Source organism: Pteropus alecto, unplaced genomic scaffold (assembly GCF_000325575.1).
Source record: "Pteropus alecto unplaced genomic scaffold, ASM32557v1 scaffold7, whole genome shotgun sequence".
Taxonomy (NCBI): Eukaryota; Metazoa; Chordata; class Mammalia; order Chiroptera; family Pteropodidae; genus Pteropus; species Pteropus alecto.
The window spans coordinates 61,211,142-61,230,566 of NW_006494614.1; the positions used below are offsets into that span (position 1 = coordinate 61,211,142).

The 19,425-nt window shown below is 45.2% G+C and overlaps 1 protein-coding gene across 7 annotated transcripts; it reads right to left on the reverse strand.

Moving 5' to 3' along the window:
* Positions 1–100: 100 nt before the first annotated feature.
* On the reverse strand, positions 101–19,219 carry MTHFSD (methenyltetrahydrofolate synthetase domain containing). Of its 7 annotated transcripts, none has more exons than XM_006926740.3 (8): positions 19,154–19,219; positions 15,471–15,574; positions 13,959–14,072; positions 11,132–11,245; positions 9,656–9,746; positions 6,550–6,662; positions 6,129–6,254; positions 101–2,267 (listed from the first exon to the last, which is right to left on the reverse strand). In XM_006926740.3, exons 1-8 carry the CDS (start codon positions 19,167–19,169, stop codon positions 1,767–1,769), a joined length of 1,179 nt encoding a protein of 392 aa, XP_006926802.1. In that variant the 5' UTR covers positions 19,170–19,219; the 3' UTR covers positions 101–1,766. The 7 variants fall into 7 exon arrangements, with proteins under 7 accessions (XP_006926802.1, XP_006926801.1, XP_015456036.1 ...); XM_006926739.3 differs by lacking the exon at positions 13,959–14,072 and adding an exon at positions 14,105–14,218; XM_015600550.2 differs by having other exon boundaries at positions 19,073–19,178.
* Between the last annotated feature and the right edge of the window lie 206 nt (positions 19,220–19,425).

The following is a 19,425-nucleotide window of genomic DNA, read 5'->3' on the forward strand; positions in this document are numbered from 1 at the left end:
AATACCTAGTGACAAAATGAAACTAGCCGGGCAGACTAGGGTGGACAGTTCAGGCTGAGAAAGAGGAGGCCCCGAGGTCCCAAGGCAAGGTCCTGGCCCATTTTAAGGTATTTCTCCATCCTCATTTTATTCATGACAACTTGGAAAAGGAGTCTTCATTTAATGCGCAAATCTAAGGATGGTGAAATTAATAAACAGAAACCTCATTTAAAGTAGAGTCGGGAGGCTAGAAGAGAGAACTCTCACGTGGGTGTCACTCAACACACACTACTGACCCCAACAGGAAGAGAGGTACCCCGCATCCCTGACAGGGCCTCGTGAGTCTACTTTACTGCCTCAGCAAGAAGAAAAGATTTCTCCTTGCCCAGTAACCGCTCAGTCAATGGGAGACCCCCATACCTCAGCCAATGAAAAGTCACCACACTTCGAACTTCCAGTTTCCGCCAATGGACTCTTCCTTTACAGCGGCCCCTCCCAAGTCCATAAAAGAGCATTCCTGTCCTGTGGGTCTCAGGACTTCCACATGGTTCAGCATTAGGCCATATGTCCCGAATTGCAATTCTTTGTTGTTCCCGAACAAATCCAGTTTGCTGCAGATATATCTATTTAAGGTCAACAGGATAGATTTTCTTTCTGAAGTTTCCATAGTATTTTCATTGTAAAACTAATGAGAAAATGCTTTTTTTTAAAGGGAGACTAAGTGCCTTGAGAAGAGTTTTTGCAAGTTCATGTATAAGGCCTGCCCTCAGTAAAACCCTCTAGTGAAAAAATAAAATTTTAAACACATGTACATTTGAAAAAACAAAATCTCCACTTAAATGCTTATTTTGACTTTTTGCCCAGGATCAACTGCAACAGCGCTTCTGTTCAGAAAGTATAGTTAGGCCAAAATCCAGCCTGATTTTAGGAACAAGAAACTGGAGGGAAAAAAACACGAAAAACCTAAGGCATTGGGCAAATGCGAGTGTGTGCACGTTTGCAGGACTCTGTGATGTAGGCCTGGATGACGCACTTTCCAAAGCCAGTATCACCTACAAGGCAGTGCTTCCTGCTGTGTGCAGGGGCCGCTGGTCAAGAGCAGAGAGTGAAGGGGTGTTCGCCCACAGGGAGGAGTAAAGCTAGAAAGGAGGGAACAGAGGTGACACCACTCAACCAAGTGTCCATGTTGGATCCGCTTTCCATCTCTGACACCAGGACTGAGTTGAGACAAGTGTTTTGAATCCAGGAGGCTGAACTACTCAGCTTCTGCGACTCAGATACAGTTGTCCCTGTCCAGCAGTGCTAGGCCAAGGATCCTGGGGCATGAGGGCACTTTCTGTCTTGCCCACTGTGCTCCTGCATTTGGTCCCTGCCAGGGCCTCTCCTGGCAGGATCCTCTGCTCATTGTCTCTTAATCTTCCACTCCCCTCAAATCCAGACTCAGATTCTCCTAAATCACTGTCACCATTTAGTCACTTGTTTATTGTTCACTTAGTCCCCTAAACCCTCAGAACAGCTGTCTCTACAGAGAAAGCAGCACAGCTATAACATCCAACAGGTTAAAGGACCATGATAAACCATAACTGAACACATCGAGTTTTCAGCCGCCTCAGTGTACTACTGGCTAATTTCCTTACTCGTCAGATCACCGGGCAGTAAGTGAAGGCTGTGACTTCCTAGAAAGAACAGCACTTTGTCGAAGCAGCTCATGCAGGGATAGCTTTGCCATGCCCTGTTATGCAGGCATCTGGAGCTCCACAGGAACCGGGGTGGGATGTTATCCCAGGTCAGATGGTCGTGTAACGGTCAGGATGTGGCTCTCTAGCACCGCCACCTGCCAGGTCGCTGGCCCTCTGCTGCCTGGCCAGTGCCACCTTCAAGGTGCTGGTGCCCAGCTGCAAGCCCTGCAAGCAGGAGATGGCCTGCTGGGCTGAGGCCGGGTCCCGGTAATGGAGGAAGGCCCGGTGCTGTGGGCCCTGCCAGGTCAGCCGCAGTGGGGCTGTGCCGCGTTCTCTGAGGGCTCGCTTCAGCTCACTCACTCGGGTATCCCAGGGGAGATTCCCAACATAAACAGTGTTAGAAGGCACATCCTCCCCCTGCACGGAACTTGGCTCCAGCTGGGATGGGTTCCAGGGTCTTCTGACAGCTCTCGGGGGAGCTGTCTGCTGGCTGCAGGTTTCCAGAAGACGCCGGTGCTCATCCTGAAGGGTGACATCCTTCCCCATCTGCTTCTCTCGGTAGCGAAGGCTTCTGAGTACTGGGATTTTCCCCATCACCTCACAGCTGATCTGAAAAAGTAAGGCAGTTCCAGCTATTCTTGGGGTGTCCAAAACGGACTGCAACTTAGTCATGACAGAGGAGACATCAAAGTCCCACAGAGGCCTCTGCCACATGTGCTCTCGGCAGCCGTCTCTATCTGACAGGTACACCAATGGGTTAGATGAGAATGGTCCCACCTGGTCATCTGTGATGTGGGTCACCCACTATCTTAATCAGTAGCTTGACATCTCCTGGCTTAAGACATACCATGGCAGCTGTCAAGAACAGAGAGCTTTCTCTATTTTCCCAGAGGCCCAGAAAGCAGAAAAACGAAGGCCTCTTATACAGAGGGGTAGCAGCTAAGATCATTAGTATGAGGGTTAAAGGGTCACAAATGGCAACTCCCCTGGTGGCATTCCAGGATAATGGAGGGTTTCTGCCTCCATACCTGTCCCCGCCCCAATCTATGCTCTTGGGAGGAATGGGGTCTTTAATAAGCCACAGCTCTCCTCCTCCTCCTCTCCACTCCTCCACTGAAGGAATATTTCTCAGAGACCAACCCTTTCAACGTGTCACTGAAACTATGGAAACAAGGCGAATGTGAAATGGAATGCCACCTTTGAAACAGTTCTAGCAATGAGCCTAAAATACAAACTACACAAAATATTAATTCCCAACGAACAGGACTTCTGTACAAAGGACATATTCAGCTTTTTGGCCTAATCAATCAACAAATATTTCCTGACACCTGCCAACAAAGGTGTAGGAGGTGGTAGGAGCCCTATTAAATGAGGCTCAACCCCAGAGCCTGCCTGAACGGGATAGAACGGGCTGGATGCAGCCTGCAGTGTGGAGACTGCTGGCTCCGTCCTGGCGGGGCAGCGACACTGGGGCTGCCTGTTGGGTCAGGCTGAGCCTGGACAACTGAGCCCAGGGCAGAATTAGTCTCATAGTGTCAGAGGAACTGAGAGGCAGAAGAGGAACCAAAAACACTCTTTAGTCCTTTTGGGCGATCCTCACTCTTTAACCATGCTTTCTTTCCTTGGGCACAAAGCTTGTAAATGATCACAGTTACAGAGAGAAGCGCAATGGTCCAGACACGGGGCTTCTCACAGATGTGGGTACATCAGGGTACAGATCAGCACATGAGGTAAGTACAATTTTTCTACAAAAATAATTTGACTAGTATCTATTTTCTCGTTATATTCAGAATCATATGTAACTTAGAGCATGGTTCTTATCCGTGGCAGAGTGTCAGTGACATTCAAGAGAACCTGGAGTTCCCTCCCCAGGACTCCCCAAAGATTCTGTGTACGATTTCCCAATGTCTCTTCATGGACTTCTAAACCACAAGAAGCACATCAGGCCCACGTTAAAAAATCAGTGAATTAGAGTAAGATTTAAAGAAACACAAACACCTAAGAACAGTCAAGTGCCCTCTCACAAACCTAAAGGCTCTTAATCCTCATTAATTTAGTACCTGGTTCTCTCTCTCAATGCAAAGTACGTAATACTTTCCACCTCAGCAAAGCCTTTTCTGTGGGTCAGAGCCCTCTCCAACTGGACACTGCCTATGTCCCCTCGCATGGCCATGTCAGAAGCCTCTGCGGGTGGCACTCATCCATTCTGGTCTTCAGACGCTCAGCTTCAATAGAAAGATTGGGCAGAGAAGGACTTGCTCCTTGTAATATTGCCCATTGTTCAGACACAAAGAAAAAAGAAACAAAAATCATGTCTATGCCCTGGAAATATCTACGAGATGTGACTACTCTTTTCCAATCAAAGGGAATATTTTGCCACTTGTTCCTCTGCAATTCTTTTGAATTGATTCATTCAAAGGTGACTAAACTCACAGACCAGTACCATAGAGGCTCTGGGCCCCAAAAGATCCCAAAGATGGTCTAAATCCAGCCAATCCAACTCCTTCCCCTGTCCCCAATCCACCTTCTTAAAGAATTCAGGTTCTTGTGTTCTTTGCAATATTTAAAAACCAATTTAAACTGGTTATAATTAGATTCTTAAAGATCTCTTAAGTTATTAGATCTTCTATTTAGAAAAGATGATCAAATTAAAAACTACAATTACAATCAGAAAAAAAGTTTGACTATAATTATGTGGAAGAACTAAATGTTATTTCACTCCAAGAAGCAGCAGTGGGCACTGGCAGCCTCGCCTCCTGGTAAATACCACACTTCTGCTGGTGCTTACTCCAGAGCTGTCTCTGCCAGATGACCACCATGAAGTGCTATAACTCCCGTGTGCTTTTGCTCACTAGAACCACAGAGCTCCCTCATGCAGAAATAAGTGTTCTCAGGAAACCTGACCCACGTGGTAAGGCTCCACACGCAGGCAGAAGAAATCCATTTTAACACATCATATGAAGCAAAAATACGTCCTTCTGCACACATCACAGGGCTGGCACGCATACAAACTGTAATCACCTGAAGAATAACCACACATTATAAACTACCTGAAAATCTACAGCACTGCCACAGTGGCACATGCAAAGGGATCTTTCAACATGGAAATGCACAAATGCATGGCTTTTCCATAAAATTGCTTGTTTCAAGAGCAATATGCTTATTGAGTGAGGAATGACAGAGCTAACGTCAGTGCACTCTTCCATACGCCCCCACAAGTTCTAAGTGGAAAGATCTCCCTGACTATGAGGTGGCTTTTGCCAGCTGTTTGCCATTCCTGTACTCTTTGTGGAGCGGCTTGGGTTGACTGCCATCCCACAGATGACAGAAAGGCCTCTGTGAGCCAACTGGATGGGCTGTACATCACACTCGGGACAGGTCCACAGCAGGGCTACTGTTTTTTCTGGCTGGCTATTAGGAACATTTGTTATATTTCATCAACTTGCCATGTGAAACAAAAAATTCTGCTTGTTTATAAAATATAAAAAAATATTCTGCCTTTCTGCAACTAAAAAAATAGTATAAAGCAAATTCGATTTTCTTTTATATGCTACAATCACACTTCAATGAAGCATACAGATGTCAGTCACTTATAAATATATATTCTCTTTAATGATTAAATTAAAATACCCGTCCCCCAGGTATACAGGCTAAGTCCAATACAAATCAGAAATCTGACTCTCAAAGTGTCTGCTGCCAACCCAAAAAGAAGAGACTCGGGTTCCAACCTCACCTCGGCCACACACTGGTTTTACAATTTTGGCTAAGTTGCTTTCTTTCTGGCTTGCACTTTGCTTGACTAGAGATAAGGAGACTGGGATGGGTGATCTTGAAAATCCCTCTCGTTCTGAAATGCTAGGGTGTGTTTGAGCAGTTGCTGACAGAGACACACGGAAATACGAGAAGTATTTCTGATGTAAAACACAACTTCTACCAAAATTAGTTCTCTTGCTTGAGACTAAAGCTTATTCACTGATGAAAATGCTCTGAGGTTCCTCCAAATGCCCAAGGTGAAATAATTCTGCAGATAAGCACGCTCGGGAGAAGAGCACGAAGCCAGAAAATGTGTTGTCTTCCATAGATGTCATTCACGCCTTGAAGCGTCCATTGGCTTTCCAATTATAGTATTTCTTAAGTATGATGTTATAAACCAGGTGGCGAACAGATTCAAAGCATCTGCCCTCCTAGGAAATTTGGTCATTTCCAATGTCTGCAGCTGGGTGTCTTGTAGCAGGAGATCTTAAACCTGGCTGCTTATCAGAATCCCACAGCTTTGCAAAGTAGGTTCACAGGCCCAAGCCTGGAGAGAGACATGCAGGAGCTGAACTGTTCGAACGCTCATGGTAACTCTAACGTACCAGCACACCAGGTCTGGGGACAGCCAACCAGTAAGAGGAGATGCCTCTCAGCTGCAGCCCAGAGCTGGCTATAGCATACTGTGGCTGCCCTTGATGCCACATGGTGACCCACCTTGGACCATGTGATTCCTGTTGGCTTTGGGCGCTCACACCCCGTGGCGATGACTCTCGTTGGAGTGAGAATATAGTCCACTGTGAGGTCATGATCCTCCAGGAGCGCTTCAGGTATGTCGATGACCTGGTTGAACAGAAGTGGGAAAAGGAGCTGATGGGGAATACGACCCCAGTCATGTTCACTGCACTGCTCAGTGGGAGGACGATGCTCCCCTAAACCCACTGTGGGAGGCCCAGCTGCCGTGCCACTGAACGAATCCAGCCCCAGCTGATTAACACCGCTCATGATGCGGCATGGAGCGAAGGCAGAGCCTCACCTCTGTCTCTTTCTCTCCCCACCCTCCTATCTCTCCCTCTCCATCTTTCCCTCCCTCCCCCTCATTTTCTCAGGAGTGGCTCTGCTTGGCCACAGGAAGCACCTGGCAGTCATGGACAATGGTAACCACTGGCGTCTCCTGGCTGACTGCTCCCATCGAAACCATCATGGCATATTCAAGATCAGCATAACCTTCTCCCTTCCCAAGTCTCCAGCCTAAGAGACAATGCAGAGAATCAATATCTCTGTAGGGTCTGTGCAGTCATCAGGAGTAAATTTTTCATTATGTCACAAGAAAAGGACAAACTTGGACCCAATATCCCTGGCCCTTCCATAGAAATTTCCATAGTAACCTCACAGGCAGCCCTCCAAAAATGGACTTACAAGAGCCAAAGAGAACAACAATACTGAATATGTATAGTGGTTAACACACAATGAAGTAAACTTCAAACCTTTTAAACATACAACAAAAGGAAACTCAGCTTGCCTTTATGTGCACTTTATGTTAGCAGGCCTACACTTAAAAGTAATAAAAGAGTAGTTTTTAAAAAGACTAAGAACAACTTCCAACTAAAGGCAATATCTTTTGCATCAAAGTTTCTTAAAGGAAAAATAAAAACTCTAATGACAAGGATATGTGATTTAAGATGGCAGAGCCTTATCTTGTAAAAAGCACTAAATAGCTACCCAATACAATTCTACAGTTCCTAAAGGAGAAGTGGTTTAAGCAGTATTAGCACTTTTTTTGCAAATTTGTAAATGGCAACACAACAAAGGAATTATCTGAAGCTGAGCAAGAAAAAAGAATGCAAGGAGACAGCAAACAATAAAATGCCTTCTGGCTCCCAAATGAGTCTAAACATCCCCCTCGGCAGGAAGCCGTGACAGGGCAAACCGTCTGACTCCCATTTAACATCAACATCAGCATCAGCATCAGCACCCAGAGTTTGAGCTTCATTGCTCCTGTGTCCTTCGAAGAAGCACATATAATCATGCTACTTTTAAAATTAAAAGCCTCCAGTCATGCATGCAAACAGAAGAGAGAAAGACAATTCAACAGAAAAATAGCAAAGGATATGAAGAGTCAGGCAGATAAGCAGCAAATGTATGAGAAATGTTCAACTTCACTCATAACTAAATGCAAATCGAAAGGCTAACGAAATACCAGTCTTCACTATCAGACAGGTAAAAAAATTAAAGTTGGATGATTCTAGTTATCAACAAGGATAACAAGGATGTGGAGAGAGAGGCAAGGCTGGGGATGTGAGGTGGGCAACCTTTCTGTGGGTAATTTGGCAACATCCATCAGGATTTAAACTCCACCTTGTGGTTTGCAATTCCTTTCCTAGGAATTATCCCATGGAGAATCCCCAAAGACACACCCAGACTGCATGATGAGACAACATCTCATTCTAGCATTATTGCTAAGGGAAAAACCAAACCAAACCCTGGAGATAACTTAAATGCCCCTCAGTCAGGCCTATTCTACAAAAGGAGGCCGAGCCATCTGCGATGATGGGCAAAGACCATGGAGATACATCACCTGGCGGGGCACAGAGCTTTGTAAGTGCTGCTGTCCCTGCTGTGAAAACAGACACAGGATGAATATACAACCTCCCCCTGCCCACACACACACAGAATGCATGCAGTACCTGTGTCTCACATGGTGCTGGTGTTTATGTGTACCAACACAAGGAACAGCTGACAGTGGGTGTTTGGGGAAAGGAGGAAGGAAAGTGCAGAGGTGACACTTTCTGTGCCATCCAAAGTTTCCAAACATATGCATGGTGATTTTGTTTTAATCAGGAGGTTATCTGGATGGTGACATTTACAAAACACTGTGTTTTTCTTCATACATCACGAGCCCAAAGAGAAAACTCCTGATGATCTTTTGAAAGAAGAAATCTTTGCTAATTTCCCATTGCCAGAAGAGTATAGCCCAAATCCCAGTCACGTGGCCTCAGGGCCTCAGGAAAGCTGGCCCCAATCACCAGAAGGCCCTGCTACGCAAACACACCACTCCACCCTCTTCTGCTCCACCTGCCTCGAAAACACTTAGCATGCAAGAGCTAGCCCTGAAGTCACTTCTGAGGTGATGCCCTGCTTGAGGCTCATAGGTCCCTCCTTTGACCCCACGACGTCTACCTTAACCTCCACTTCTAACACCAAGCACATCTCACTGCAGTTCAGCTATTGTGTCTGCTCCTCCCACTCGCTGTGGGCCCAAGGCAGAGACCACTGCGCCAGCCTGGCCCCTGGCCCACAGCAGATGTGCGGAGTCGTGTGTTCATGTGCAAAGAATGAAGAACTACATCTCACATACCACCTTAGAGTGAGAGTTGGGAAAAGAAAGTAAACGGAAGGTTAAGATATTAATGGCCAGCATTTAAAAACACAATGCTCGAGGTTTGAAACGAATGATTTAGATCATCTCTTACCAACGAATGATTTAGAATCATCTCTTACCAACTATTTACTGGGTACCTCTCCTGAAAAAAGAACTTAGGGTTAACTGAATAATTTTCAAAGAGAGAGATGTGGGGATGAGCATCCTAGGATAGTCTCTCTTTTTCTCTTTAAAGAGGGCCCCAAATTTCACAGTACAAACGTAGGTCTGCAATGGGCTGATCCCATCTGGAACCACTGATCCCACTGAAGAATAAGCAGATTGTGTTCAAAGAGCATCAAACTTCATCTGGGGAAGAGCAGTGCAGAGGGGGAAGAAGTACCACGGGTACTTCAGGAACCACAGGGGCCAAGTGCTGCTCACCTGCCTGCATGCCAAAGCACCGGGCCTCGGAGGCAGGCTTGGGGCACTGCATGTTGTCTAGGAGCTGCTGCTTCATAACAAAAACAAGGTTTAGAACCTAATGTTTTTTCATACACTGGAGGCTCTCCAAAACCAACTATTTACTGACATTCTGCAAATAAATTCAGCTCCAGTTCCGGTTAACTTAAGAACAGAGAAACAATCTTTCACCACCTGAAGACAGATTATCTCACTTTATTTTTCCCATTGAGAAGACTGAAAATACTATAAAGGTGTTGAGTAGGGCCAGGAATGGGAGGGACGGAGTTAACTCTCCAGGCGTGCGCCCAAGAAGCTGAAATCACTTACCGTCAACATCTAAAAGATGAACAGAGAGCTGGTGGAACAGTAAGCTGCAGGGTAAGGGGTCTCGTCCGAGAGTTCCTGTTTTTAATCTTACCTTTTTCAGAAACGGCAACGGACCCCACCACGACTAAGTCCACAAGGACCCTGGAATCCAAGCCCACGGGAACGCTATAGTTCTTCACACCCTGTGGACACAGATGCGGACTTAAAATCTCTCCCAGCAGCGAGTGGCTGCCTCACCTCATAATGAGCAGGCAAGGAGCACTCAGGTTCTGAAGAATCTCCTACAAGAAGCAAATACGTACACAGGGCTACAACAAACGCGAGGCATTACAGAAATGGCATTTCAGGAAAACCAGGGCTCGGAAACCATTTTAGGAAAATTTCCCTCTATTTCTTTCCCAGGAAAGACACCAGGAAGAACTGACAGCAAAAATGGATAGAATATTAATTTCATAATATTTAGCAAATCATTTTTTCCATGATGCAGAAGAGGCTCAGAGGAGTCACACAGAACTGGGTCCAGATGTCTCTGCCCTTTGACCTCAGCAGAAGGAAGCTCTCTGAGCTTCAATTTCTTCATTCAAGACAGGGACACCATCCTCATCAGACTGGTGTTAAAATGAAATGAGATCACGGAGGTAAAGCATTTTGCACCTAAGACATGATCAGTAAATGTATGTGATATAATAACTAAGTATGAAATGCTAGAGGGTATTATTTTCATGTACAGCATACTCACTTCTGAAATATTACTTATGCCAGCAAAATGCACCCACATATACTAACAAATGGAGGCCTGTATTTAACAAATGGGGAGGCTGATATGGTCACGATTCTGATGAGGGCTAAAGGTAAATCTAAGAAACCAGACTGGGACACTACGGAGCAGTATCCATCAGAAGTGGATCACTGGGTGTGGTATTGATCCCTGTCTACAAGTATGACAAGTTGCTTACAGGATCAGTACATGGGATTAGTTTGGGGCCTCCCGTCAAACCAGTCATCAGCCAATGGTGCACCTACTGTGGGAAAGCCTATCTTTTCTCAATCTCAGTGGACACGGAGGCAGGCATCTCATGTCCAGGCCCTTGTCTCTAACTCTGTTTTAATGGGCTCAGTGTGTGGCAGCCTCGGTGAGCCGACAGCAGTCATTAATTTAGAACTGGTGAAGCAAGTTCCAATTGAACATATTTTGGAAATTCTACCATGTCCCTTATTGCCCTGGAGGCATCTGAAAAAATGCTGAGCACTAAATGTCACATATTAACACTAGAGGGCGGCAGAGTACCAGATAACTTGTTTTCCCTTTTCTTTTTTACCAGAGAATTTATAATTTGCCAGCTTAGTGCAAAATAAAAACTAAGTAACAAAAATGGAATCCATGTAGTCACAGTTTTTCTAGTTGGCTCTCTTAATGACAAAATTGCTAAATACTCTATCATCTCTGTTCATTTGATTTTGTTAAAAATAAATTTCAAACTTTGTGGTATATTTTACAGAATTCTAACTCACCAGAAGCTGCAGCCAAGAACAGTTCTTTCCTTGGTGACTTGCTTCTCGTACTTACCTCAGAGGTGGCACATTTTCTCAGCATGTCTTTAGTTGCCCCAGGCGGCGGTGTGATCCTATTAAATAACCCTGTTCTCAGTCGTGGTGTTGGAACCAGCAATGTTTTTTTGCTCTTTTAAAAAAAAGACAATGAATTACAAAATAAAACAGGAATTTTCTTGCGTACGCTAACTTTTCGGGAACAGAAGCAAGTTACTACTGTCTTCACTTTCGGTGTGTGCCAACAAAGTTACTAGTTTGCAAACAAGTAAATAATGCAATTTACTCAGAGCCACTACTCTGCCCGGCCTTAGGATGAAAGAGGCAGGGTATTCATTAAACTCACTAATTCTACTTTACTTGCCACTGAAAATCATTACAGGTAAAAAATTACAACACAAATCCAAAGTTCTGTTCTCATAAAACTTCCAACCATTAACTTTCCTGTGCCCCCTATATGGTGTTTTAATTTGAAACTGGCGTAGCATAGCTACATTAAAAATATTCCATTAAGCATTTATATCTAGTTTGCTATTCAATAAATCACAGTCTAAGAGATCAGCACTCGTTATAATCAATATTTTATACTGACCTGTGTCAACAGCCTTTTCTTCTATTTAGTTCTCAGATTTTGAGTGCCAGAGGACACAGGGCTTCTCAAAGTGGGGGCCCTGGGCAGTGGCCACAGCAACTCCTGGGCACTTGTTAGAAATGATCAGAGCCCTGGGGGCAGGCCCAGCAATCTGCTTTAACAAGCCCACCAGGTCCATCAGGAGAACCACTGCCCAAGAGTCCCTTTGCAGATCATGAAGGGGCAGGCCATAAGGCAATCATAAAATTTATAAAACATTTTGTGTGAAAAATGTTTTAGTTTTTATGCAGGAAATGGCAGCCTGAGACCAATAAAAGACCTATAAAATCAGTTTGGCTTACTTAAATAAAGGTTTTTTAACCACAAAGGAGGAGTATTTCAACACAGGTAAAAACCACATACTATTTTCCTTTTGAGTGTTAAAGAGTTTTGGGTTCATTTCATTTGCAGTCTCCAGATGACTCTGGCATACTGCAGACTAATTCGGTTACTCCCTGTTTTCCAGAAGCTGCTCAACCTCTAGCTCAGCGGATCTCAACCCTAGTTGTATGTCAGCATCACTTAGGGAGCTTTCAGACTTACCAAGGTCCAGACCCACTCAGAGGCTCTGATTCAGAACCTGATATTGGCAACAGATCGTCTTCAAAGCTCCCTGGAGGATACTAACGTGCAGCTAGGGCTGCCAAACGCTGCCTGGGCCAGTGGTTATCAATCACCATCAGGTGTTTATTAAACAGACTCCAGAAATCGAGTCAAGGCCTAGGAAGCTGTGCATCCCCAAGCACAGGCCACTGGGTCCCCAGGTATGGTCTGTGGCCGTGTTTATCACCATCCCTGCCTGCACTCAGGTGGAACTGAGGAACCTGCAGTTTTATCTGCTTCCTACATGATTCTTAACCCACTAAAGTTTTCAGAAACCACTGATGAGTCTGTAGCCCTAGAGCATAGGGATCATATGTGTCATTGTATCTTTTTCGCCACTATGTCCCTGTGCCTGGCCCAGAGCCTGGAATATAGCTCCGCTGTTTATTTCCCCTGAATACATGAAGTGACAATGAGGACTGTTATTCCTTCCTGTCGCCTGGCTACATTCCCCTCACAGGCTGCCTTGGCAAAGTGTAAAATCTCCAACACATTCAAGGTCTTTGATTTTGTGCTCTGAGAGGATGACAGGTAAGACCACCCTGAACCTCACATGCAGAGAGCTGACTCTGGTCACACTGTGCAATAACTGCCCACTGTGGGTCCTTCATTGCTGCTGCTTCGATTATTACCTCTAGTTCATTAAAGTGATTTAATGACTGGGGAAATAAGGTTGATACAAAAGAATGCTTCTGGAAGAGTCTAAACTGGAGGCCCCTCTTAGGGTTGAACCGCAAACAGAAGACAGAAGCTCTCCTAAATGAGAGAGTTGAAAGAACCAGAGCAGAATTCCTAAAGCCCCCTCTGTTCTCTGTAAAATTCCTTTCTGGTAGTCACTTCACCAGAAAGGATGAAAGGTGCCCTGCATAACCGAGGCTTCTCAGGAGCTGTGGGAGAACCGGGTCACCACATGAGGCATGGCAGCATAAGGCAGAATCCCAAAGATCCTGCTAACATTCAGGACCATATTCAAAAAAAGAGCATCACCAATTACATAAATTTAGTGCTGTTCTTTGCATAGTATTACTTTTATAGTTTTGTTTGTATTTAATTTATATGCTTCTTTTGGTTTTATAGTACTGTAAGAGCTACAAGCATTAAAATTTATATCAAGTTTTGTGATTATACATATTTAATTATAATAAATTATTTAAAGCCAACCGTGTGGAAATTTTTTTTCTTGAAAAGGGGCATACGTATTTAAGAAACACCATTCAAATTTAAATATTTTAGGAACTCATTTATCAGATATCTTACTCACTGGTTATCAACTTTCAAAGAATTGTAATATTACAAATGAGGCACAAGGAAATAAACATATTGTCATCTTTCTCTGCTAATGAAGAACATCAGAATTGAGAATGCTTCACTGTCATTGTTTTTAATGTCCTTTATCTTTCTTTGAATTTAGAAACACTCAGGATTTCTGATTGACTGCTAAACAGCCAAAAGACTTCTGGACTGTTCCTGGAAAAAACAACTCCAGGGCATGTTCTACAGGGGAATGAGTCAGAAGCACATCCTCCCAAATACAGTATTGCACACATTTACCAGCTACCTGGAGACTGCCTTCCTGTCAGAGGCAAGGCTCTGGCTCAGGAAATGGGATTACCTGCAGTGCCAACAGCCGAACACCTTCCAGTGGTTTATCGGGATCCACTTTAACTTCCCGCGTTCTGGCAAAAACCTCTAGGTCTTTGATGTTTTGGCAAGCCAGATAAGAGCCCTGGTTAGGCAAACAGACAGAGTTGCACTTACATCGAGGACGAAGAAGCGAGCATTTTTCTGGGGAGCATCAGGGTTGACTTTAATGGTTCTGGCCACTTTGAACGCCTGCAAGCGTGGGAAATGCTCAGCGGCATGAGGAGCACCCTGTTTTTAAACGCAATAGCATGTTACTGAGAGGACAACTGCAGCCTGAGCAGTTCGCTCCAGCAGCCCACCCAGATAGGCATTAGTGCTAATTCTGAAACAAGATTTAACAATCACCCAAAGAAACATCTAAAAAAAGCGGTCAGGGAAAAGGGGCTGAGAAAGCTGGTCTAGCCCCAATTTATTACTGAAATAAAACATACACTCCAGAAAGTGTACAAATCATGAGTGCATAGGTTGATTAAGTTTCACAAAATGAACACACTTGTGCGACCACCACCTAAATCAAAACAGCATATAAATCAAGGTTAGAGCACTAACCCAGAACCCCCATCCCTCTCCTAGTTGATTCCCTTTTAAAGATTACTACTGATTCTGTTCATCTTTCATCTTTTCCCTGTACTCCATGTATACTTCTCTTTCTGGAGTAACAAGCACTAAAACAAAACAGAGTAGCAACAAAAACCATCTAAAAGAACTGTTTTTCGAAAGGACAGGATGGCTTTGGAACCAGCTCAGCTGAGGACCATAAGGGGCTGGGGCATGCTTCTTAGAAGCCAGGCTGGGGAGAGAAAGCCCAGCCAAAACGAGGGGTGGGGCAGGGGTGATGGCAAGCAAACGGGCCACATCCTTTGGGCCTGAAAGAACAATCAGTATATTTTCAAAAATCACTTTCTTTCTCTCGGAAAACATGGATGCTAGAGATTATGAGCTGTGTATGCTGCCTCTTTCAAGCAAACTTTTTTCTATTAATACCATCATAAACAGACATCTTTGATTATCCTCTATTCTGAACAGTTAGGAAACTGAGGCCCAGAGTCATCAGGGCTGGTGAGACCATCCTTTTTCCAAAGGTGCTAGCGGTGGGGCTCCCTCTCAGAGCGCATCACCCTTACTATCCTTAGGGAACTAGTTTTATGAAAAGGCACCACAACAATAACATGCTTACAGCCAGGATAAACATTTCACTTTGCATCAAATGATAAACAACAGACTGAGTAACCACTTCATGGCAAGACACAACCAACCAACCCACCCTGCACAGAAAAGCAAGAGGCCCTGAGAGTGATGGTTAAGTAACATGATGAGAGGTGTCTCAAAACACAAAAACACTGTGGCCTGGTGGTTCGGACTTCACACCACCGCTCACTATTCACCAAATTTGAATCCACCAGATGAAGCAGAATGGTAACTGTATTACTAATGTCATTCATTTAGGAATATCGTGCTTTCTTTTTGAATATCCCAGTACCTTGAAGTTGGGAATCCTGTGATGAACAGGCCGGGGAAAGTCAGCTAAATTTTGTGATTCCATGTAGTCCCAAATCTGCTCACGAATGTCCTGTTTGGAAATAGCTATCACAACAAAGGGTGTGACTGATTAATACAGCAGAAAGGAATTCCACAGCACAGGCATCCTGGGTCCTACTGCACGCCTGTTCCAGCTGTACCCTCCAGTCTCTATCAGGCCGAACTAGGATCTAGAGCTTCTGATCCCTACATCATAAAATCAGGGTTAGCGATAAGTTTTATACTCACAACAAATTGCTGGAGTCCAAAAATAGAGTAAATTCAACATAATCCGTGTTTGACCCAGTTCTAGCACAACAAAATGCAACCAAAACCATATAACCTAGCATTCTTAGAGTTCTCACTTAGAGATGTGAATTCTGCTGTCAAGGCAATGTCATTTAACTGTCTATTTAGTGTTGAGATAGCTGTTATTAGTTTACTCTTGCTGTAAATCCAGTACGCTTGCCCTAATCCTAAGTGATTTGTAAGCTAGCTATTATTTTGAATTACCAACTACAGCCCTTTTGTTAGTGTGGGAATCTTCTATCTGTACCCAACATTGGAAATGCAACTTTAGGCAACAAATATACTTGAAGTGTTTGATTGGGACGGTCCTACTGAAATCTGCATTAACTATGTGCTCCCCGTGGAGTGGAGAAATATAAAAAGCAGTTTCCAATTAAAATAGAAAAAACAAAACGAGCGCATTCATAGACACATTTTAAAATGTTCACTAAATTTTTGCTTTTGTTAGTCCAAAAGTATATCCTTGTACAGAAGTTTGTTTCAAATCACTTTGATATCTACTATTTGGTTTATTTTCAAAACGATGTATTATGTGGCCAGCATTGTGAATTATGAAGCGAGGAATTTCATATGTGGTAATCTCATTCCCTGGTATACTTTCGCTGCTAACCCAGAAGCAGATTCAGTACCTAGATATAACTCCCAGTGAAGAAAAGTGCTATCTATCTACCCTAAGCCTTCTGAAAGCCTCCAGAGGAACATGTACACACAGACTTGCATCTCTGACACTAGCATGAAAAGTTGGCTGCTTTCAGAGAACTTTGATGGTATTCAACATAACTATACAGACCCAGACTGTGAACATGAGGTCCTACACAGTGTGTGTGTGGGTGGGGTACCTCTCATCACCCTGGCAGGAAGGAAGGGCAGGTTTAACCTCTCAAGTCCTCAGTCTCCCTTAAATGAGTGGAAGCTGCTCAAAAGTGACACAAAGGCCAGAGAGAGCTTGGAGTCACCTGCATGGCTGGTGGGATGAAGCTGGCAGCTGGTCTCATTTTTCTAAACTGTGGTTTTGAATCATGTGGATAAATTACATCCTAAAGCTTAACTTCTCGTAAATGAATTTTTAAAACATATGAAAGGATCTATAATGAAAAGTCTCTCTCCTTACTGTCTGCCAGGTACCAGGTCCCTTCCCCCAAGACGATCAGTGCACCTGTGTCTTCTTATAAATTTTTCCCCAGATATCTCAGGCTTCACACAGAGACACTTCTAATCTCGTCCTCATTTCCTCTGCCTGAGGTAGTGCACTATCCATATGGCTACACACACTGCTCTGTATTTTGTCGTTTTTACTTTGTCTTGCAGATCAGTCCATAAGGTATATAAAAGCACCCTCATCCTTTTGTGCAGTTGTATAGTATTCCGCTATGTGGACAGGTCGAAATTTATTCAAGTAGTCCCCTACTGATGGGCGATAGGTGGTTTCCAACCTTTTGTTACTGATGAATGCTTTACAATCCCCACCTATCAATTTGTTAAATGTGTAGTTCTAAGGTGTAAGGGCCACAGCTAAAGGCCCTCAGGATAGACCTTGATCCCCTTGGCACAGTGTGCATACAAGGCCTTTCACAGCCAGGCTCGAGCCTCCTGGAGCCCACTGCAAACACCACTGGTGCCTTTTGACCCTAGTGATTTCTGAACCACTCCAGAAATCAAAAATGCAGACTCAGGTGTGCTTAGGGAACTCATCTCTAAAGATGCACACTGAGACTATACTGCTGTCAGCCTGAGAAGAGCCACACAGGCGATTTCCAGCACTTGACTTGTCTTTTCTGCTGGGAACTCTGCACCTCTGGTCTCTGCTGAAGTCTGCTCAGTTCTGTTTCTCCCACAAACCTTCACTCTTTAAGGCTCAGCTTTGGCATCACCTCCAGGAAGTGTCCCCTCCATTCTGCTCCAGTGCCCTGAGGATCACTCTGTCACTAGTTCTGAAATGAGCTGCAAAGCTCTGCTGGCTACCTTGGGCTCATCTCCCGTCATTCCTGAGAATTCAAAAAGTGGCTCAACTACTATTGGTCCCCGGCCCCACACATCTGCCCACCTTTCTCTCTTTCAGGCCTTGGTACTTCCTCTCCTCCCTCTCCCTTCAGGACTAGCTGAGATGCCGCCTCCCCCAGAAAACATTCTCTGAGCACTCAGTGGCAAACGAAAGTCCTTTCTTTAGGAATGCAGAGCGCCCTGTTTGTTTGCTTTTTCCCCCCAAACAGAAATAATTACATAACTATCATAAAGCTATTATATTTATCACTTTCACTAACAACCCATAGGTCCTACAATATCACCAACACTGTGCAGGGTACTGTGTGGGACACAAGAAATGTAGAAGTTGGGACCCTTGTTCTGGAGAGTCAATCACAAACATCTGAGTGACTCTCATTTAGAAAGCAATGGGCTAACTGGGCAGGGAGGGAGAGAATAGGAGGGCAGATTCTTGCCCTCGGAAAGTTATGAAAACGTAGGAGATGATTAGGATAATAAAACATGACATGTATTAATGTGTGAAGTGCCTGAACTCTGTTCTGTTATTGCAGGTCAGGTCAGCTTGGGTTTCATTCTTCTACCTCTAGCCCTAAGCTCAGTCCTGGCACTCCACAGACATCTCCAAAGGTCTTATCATCCCACTGTATTAGCGGCATCTGTTTACTGTACAGTTTATATGCTGCACGTGTATTAAGGGCAGGAATGGATTTATTCACGGTTGTGGAACCTGGCTTTGACAGACCACGGCGCATCATGAGTTCTAATACGATCTTTGCCAGGCAATCCTACAATCAATCATCGAATCTCAGAAACTCTGGGGCAAGCTTCCTCAATGCCTGGTAATTCGAGGTCTCACATTTGTTAAGAGGACAGTGATTAAACGCCCCAGTGCTAAGGTTAAATTGGTGTCCGGTCCTGCCTCTGCCAGCAGCTGTGAGCCTCAGTTTCCCCTTCCGTAAAATGGGGATAAAATGGAGGGCGGATCTCAGGGGGGTAGTTGTGATGAATGGTACGGGGCCCACGGACACCACCACTTGGCCAGCTGGTAGCCCTCCTTTCTCTTCTCCCATTATCTTTATTCTACCAACCGGCTTCGGCATCCGAGTCCGAGCCCACCGCAGGTTCGACGCGGAACACCCCTTCACGTTCCCCCACCCTCCCGCGCGGACCCCAGACTACCACTCCCTTCTCTCCGGTGGTCTCTCTGCCCTATCGCTGCGGTCTCTTGGCGCCCCCGGCCCGCCCCCGGTGGTCTCTCCGATTGCCCCTCACCCGCCAGTCTCTCTGGCGACTGCGAACCCTCTCGTCTCTCCCGCTACCCCTCGCCAGCCAGTCTCCCTACTGGTTTCTCACCCGCCCTCGACTCCATGGCGACGCCGTCAGCGCGCGACACCTCCCGGGTCCGGGCGGTGCAAACTGATGACGTCACTCGCGCGCGCGTTCTCCCCTGCGCCTGCGCACTGGCCGCCGGGCCGGGGGCGGATGTGGGAGGAGCGCAGGGGGTTGTTGCCGCTGGCATCGCGGCGCAGGCCTGGTGGTGCAGGTACGGGGCTGGAGGGTGCGCATGCGCGTGCGGCTCCGTGGACCAGCTAGAGAGATTCGCCCGCGAGACTCGCGCGTTGAGA

Bases quoted from the DNA above. Each gene is read 5' to 3' on its own strand.
- MTHFSD (XM_006926740.3), bottom strand. The intron at 6,255-6,549 runs GTGCTTCCTGTG...CTGTTCAACCAG, and splicing joins CCATTGTCCATGACTGCCAG to GTCATCGACATACCTGAAGC. The intron at 2,268-6,128 runs GTGGGTCACCAT...TTACTTTTTCAG, and splicing joins CAGGAATCACATGGTCCAAG to ATCAGCTGTGAGGTGATGGG.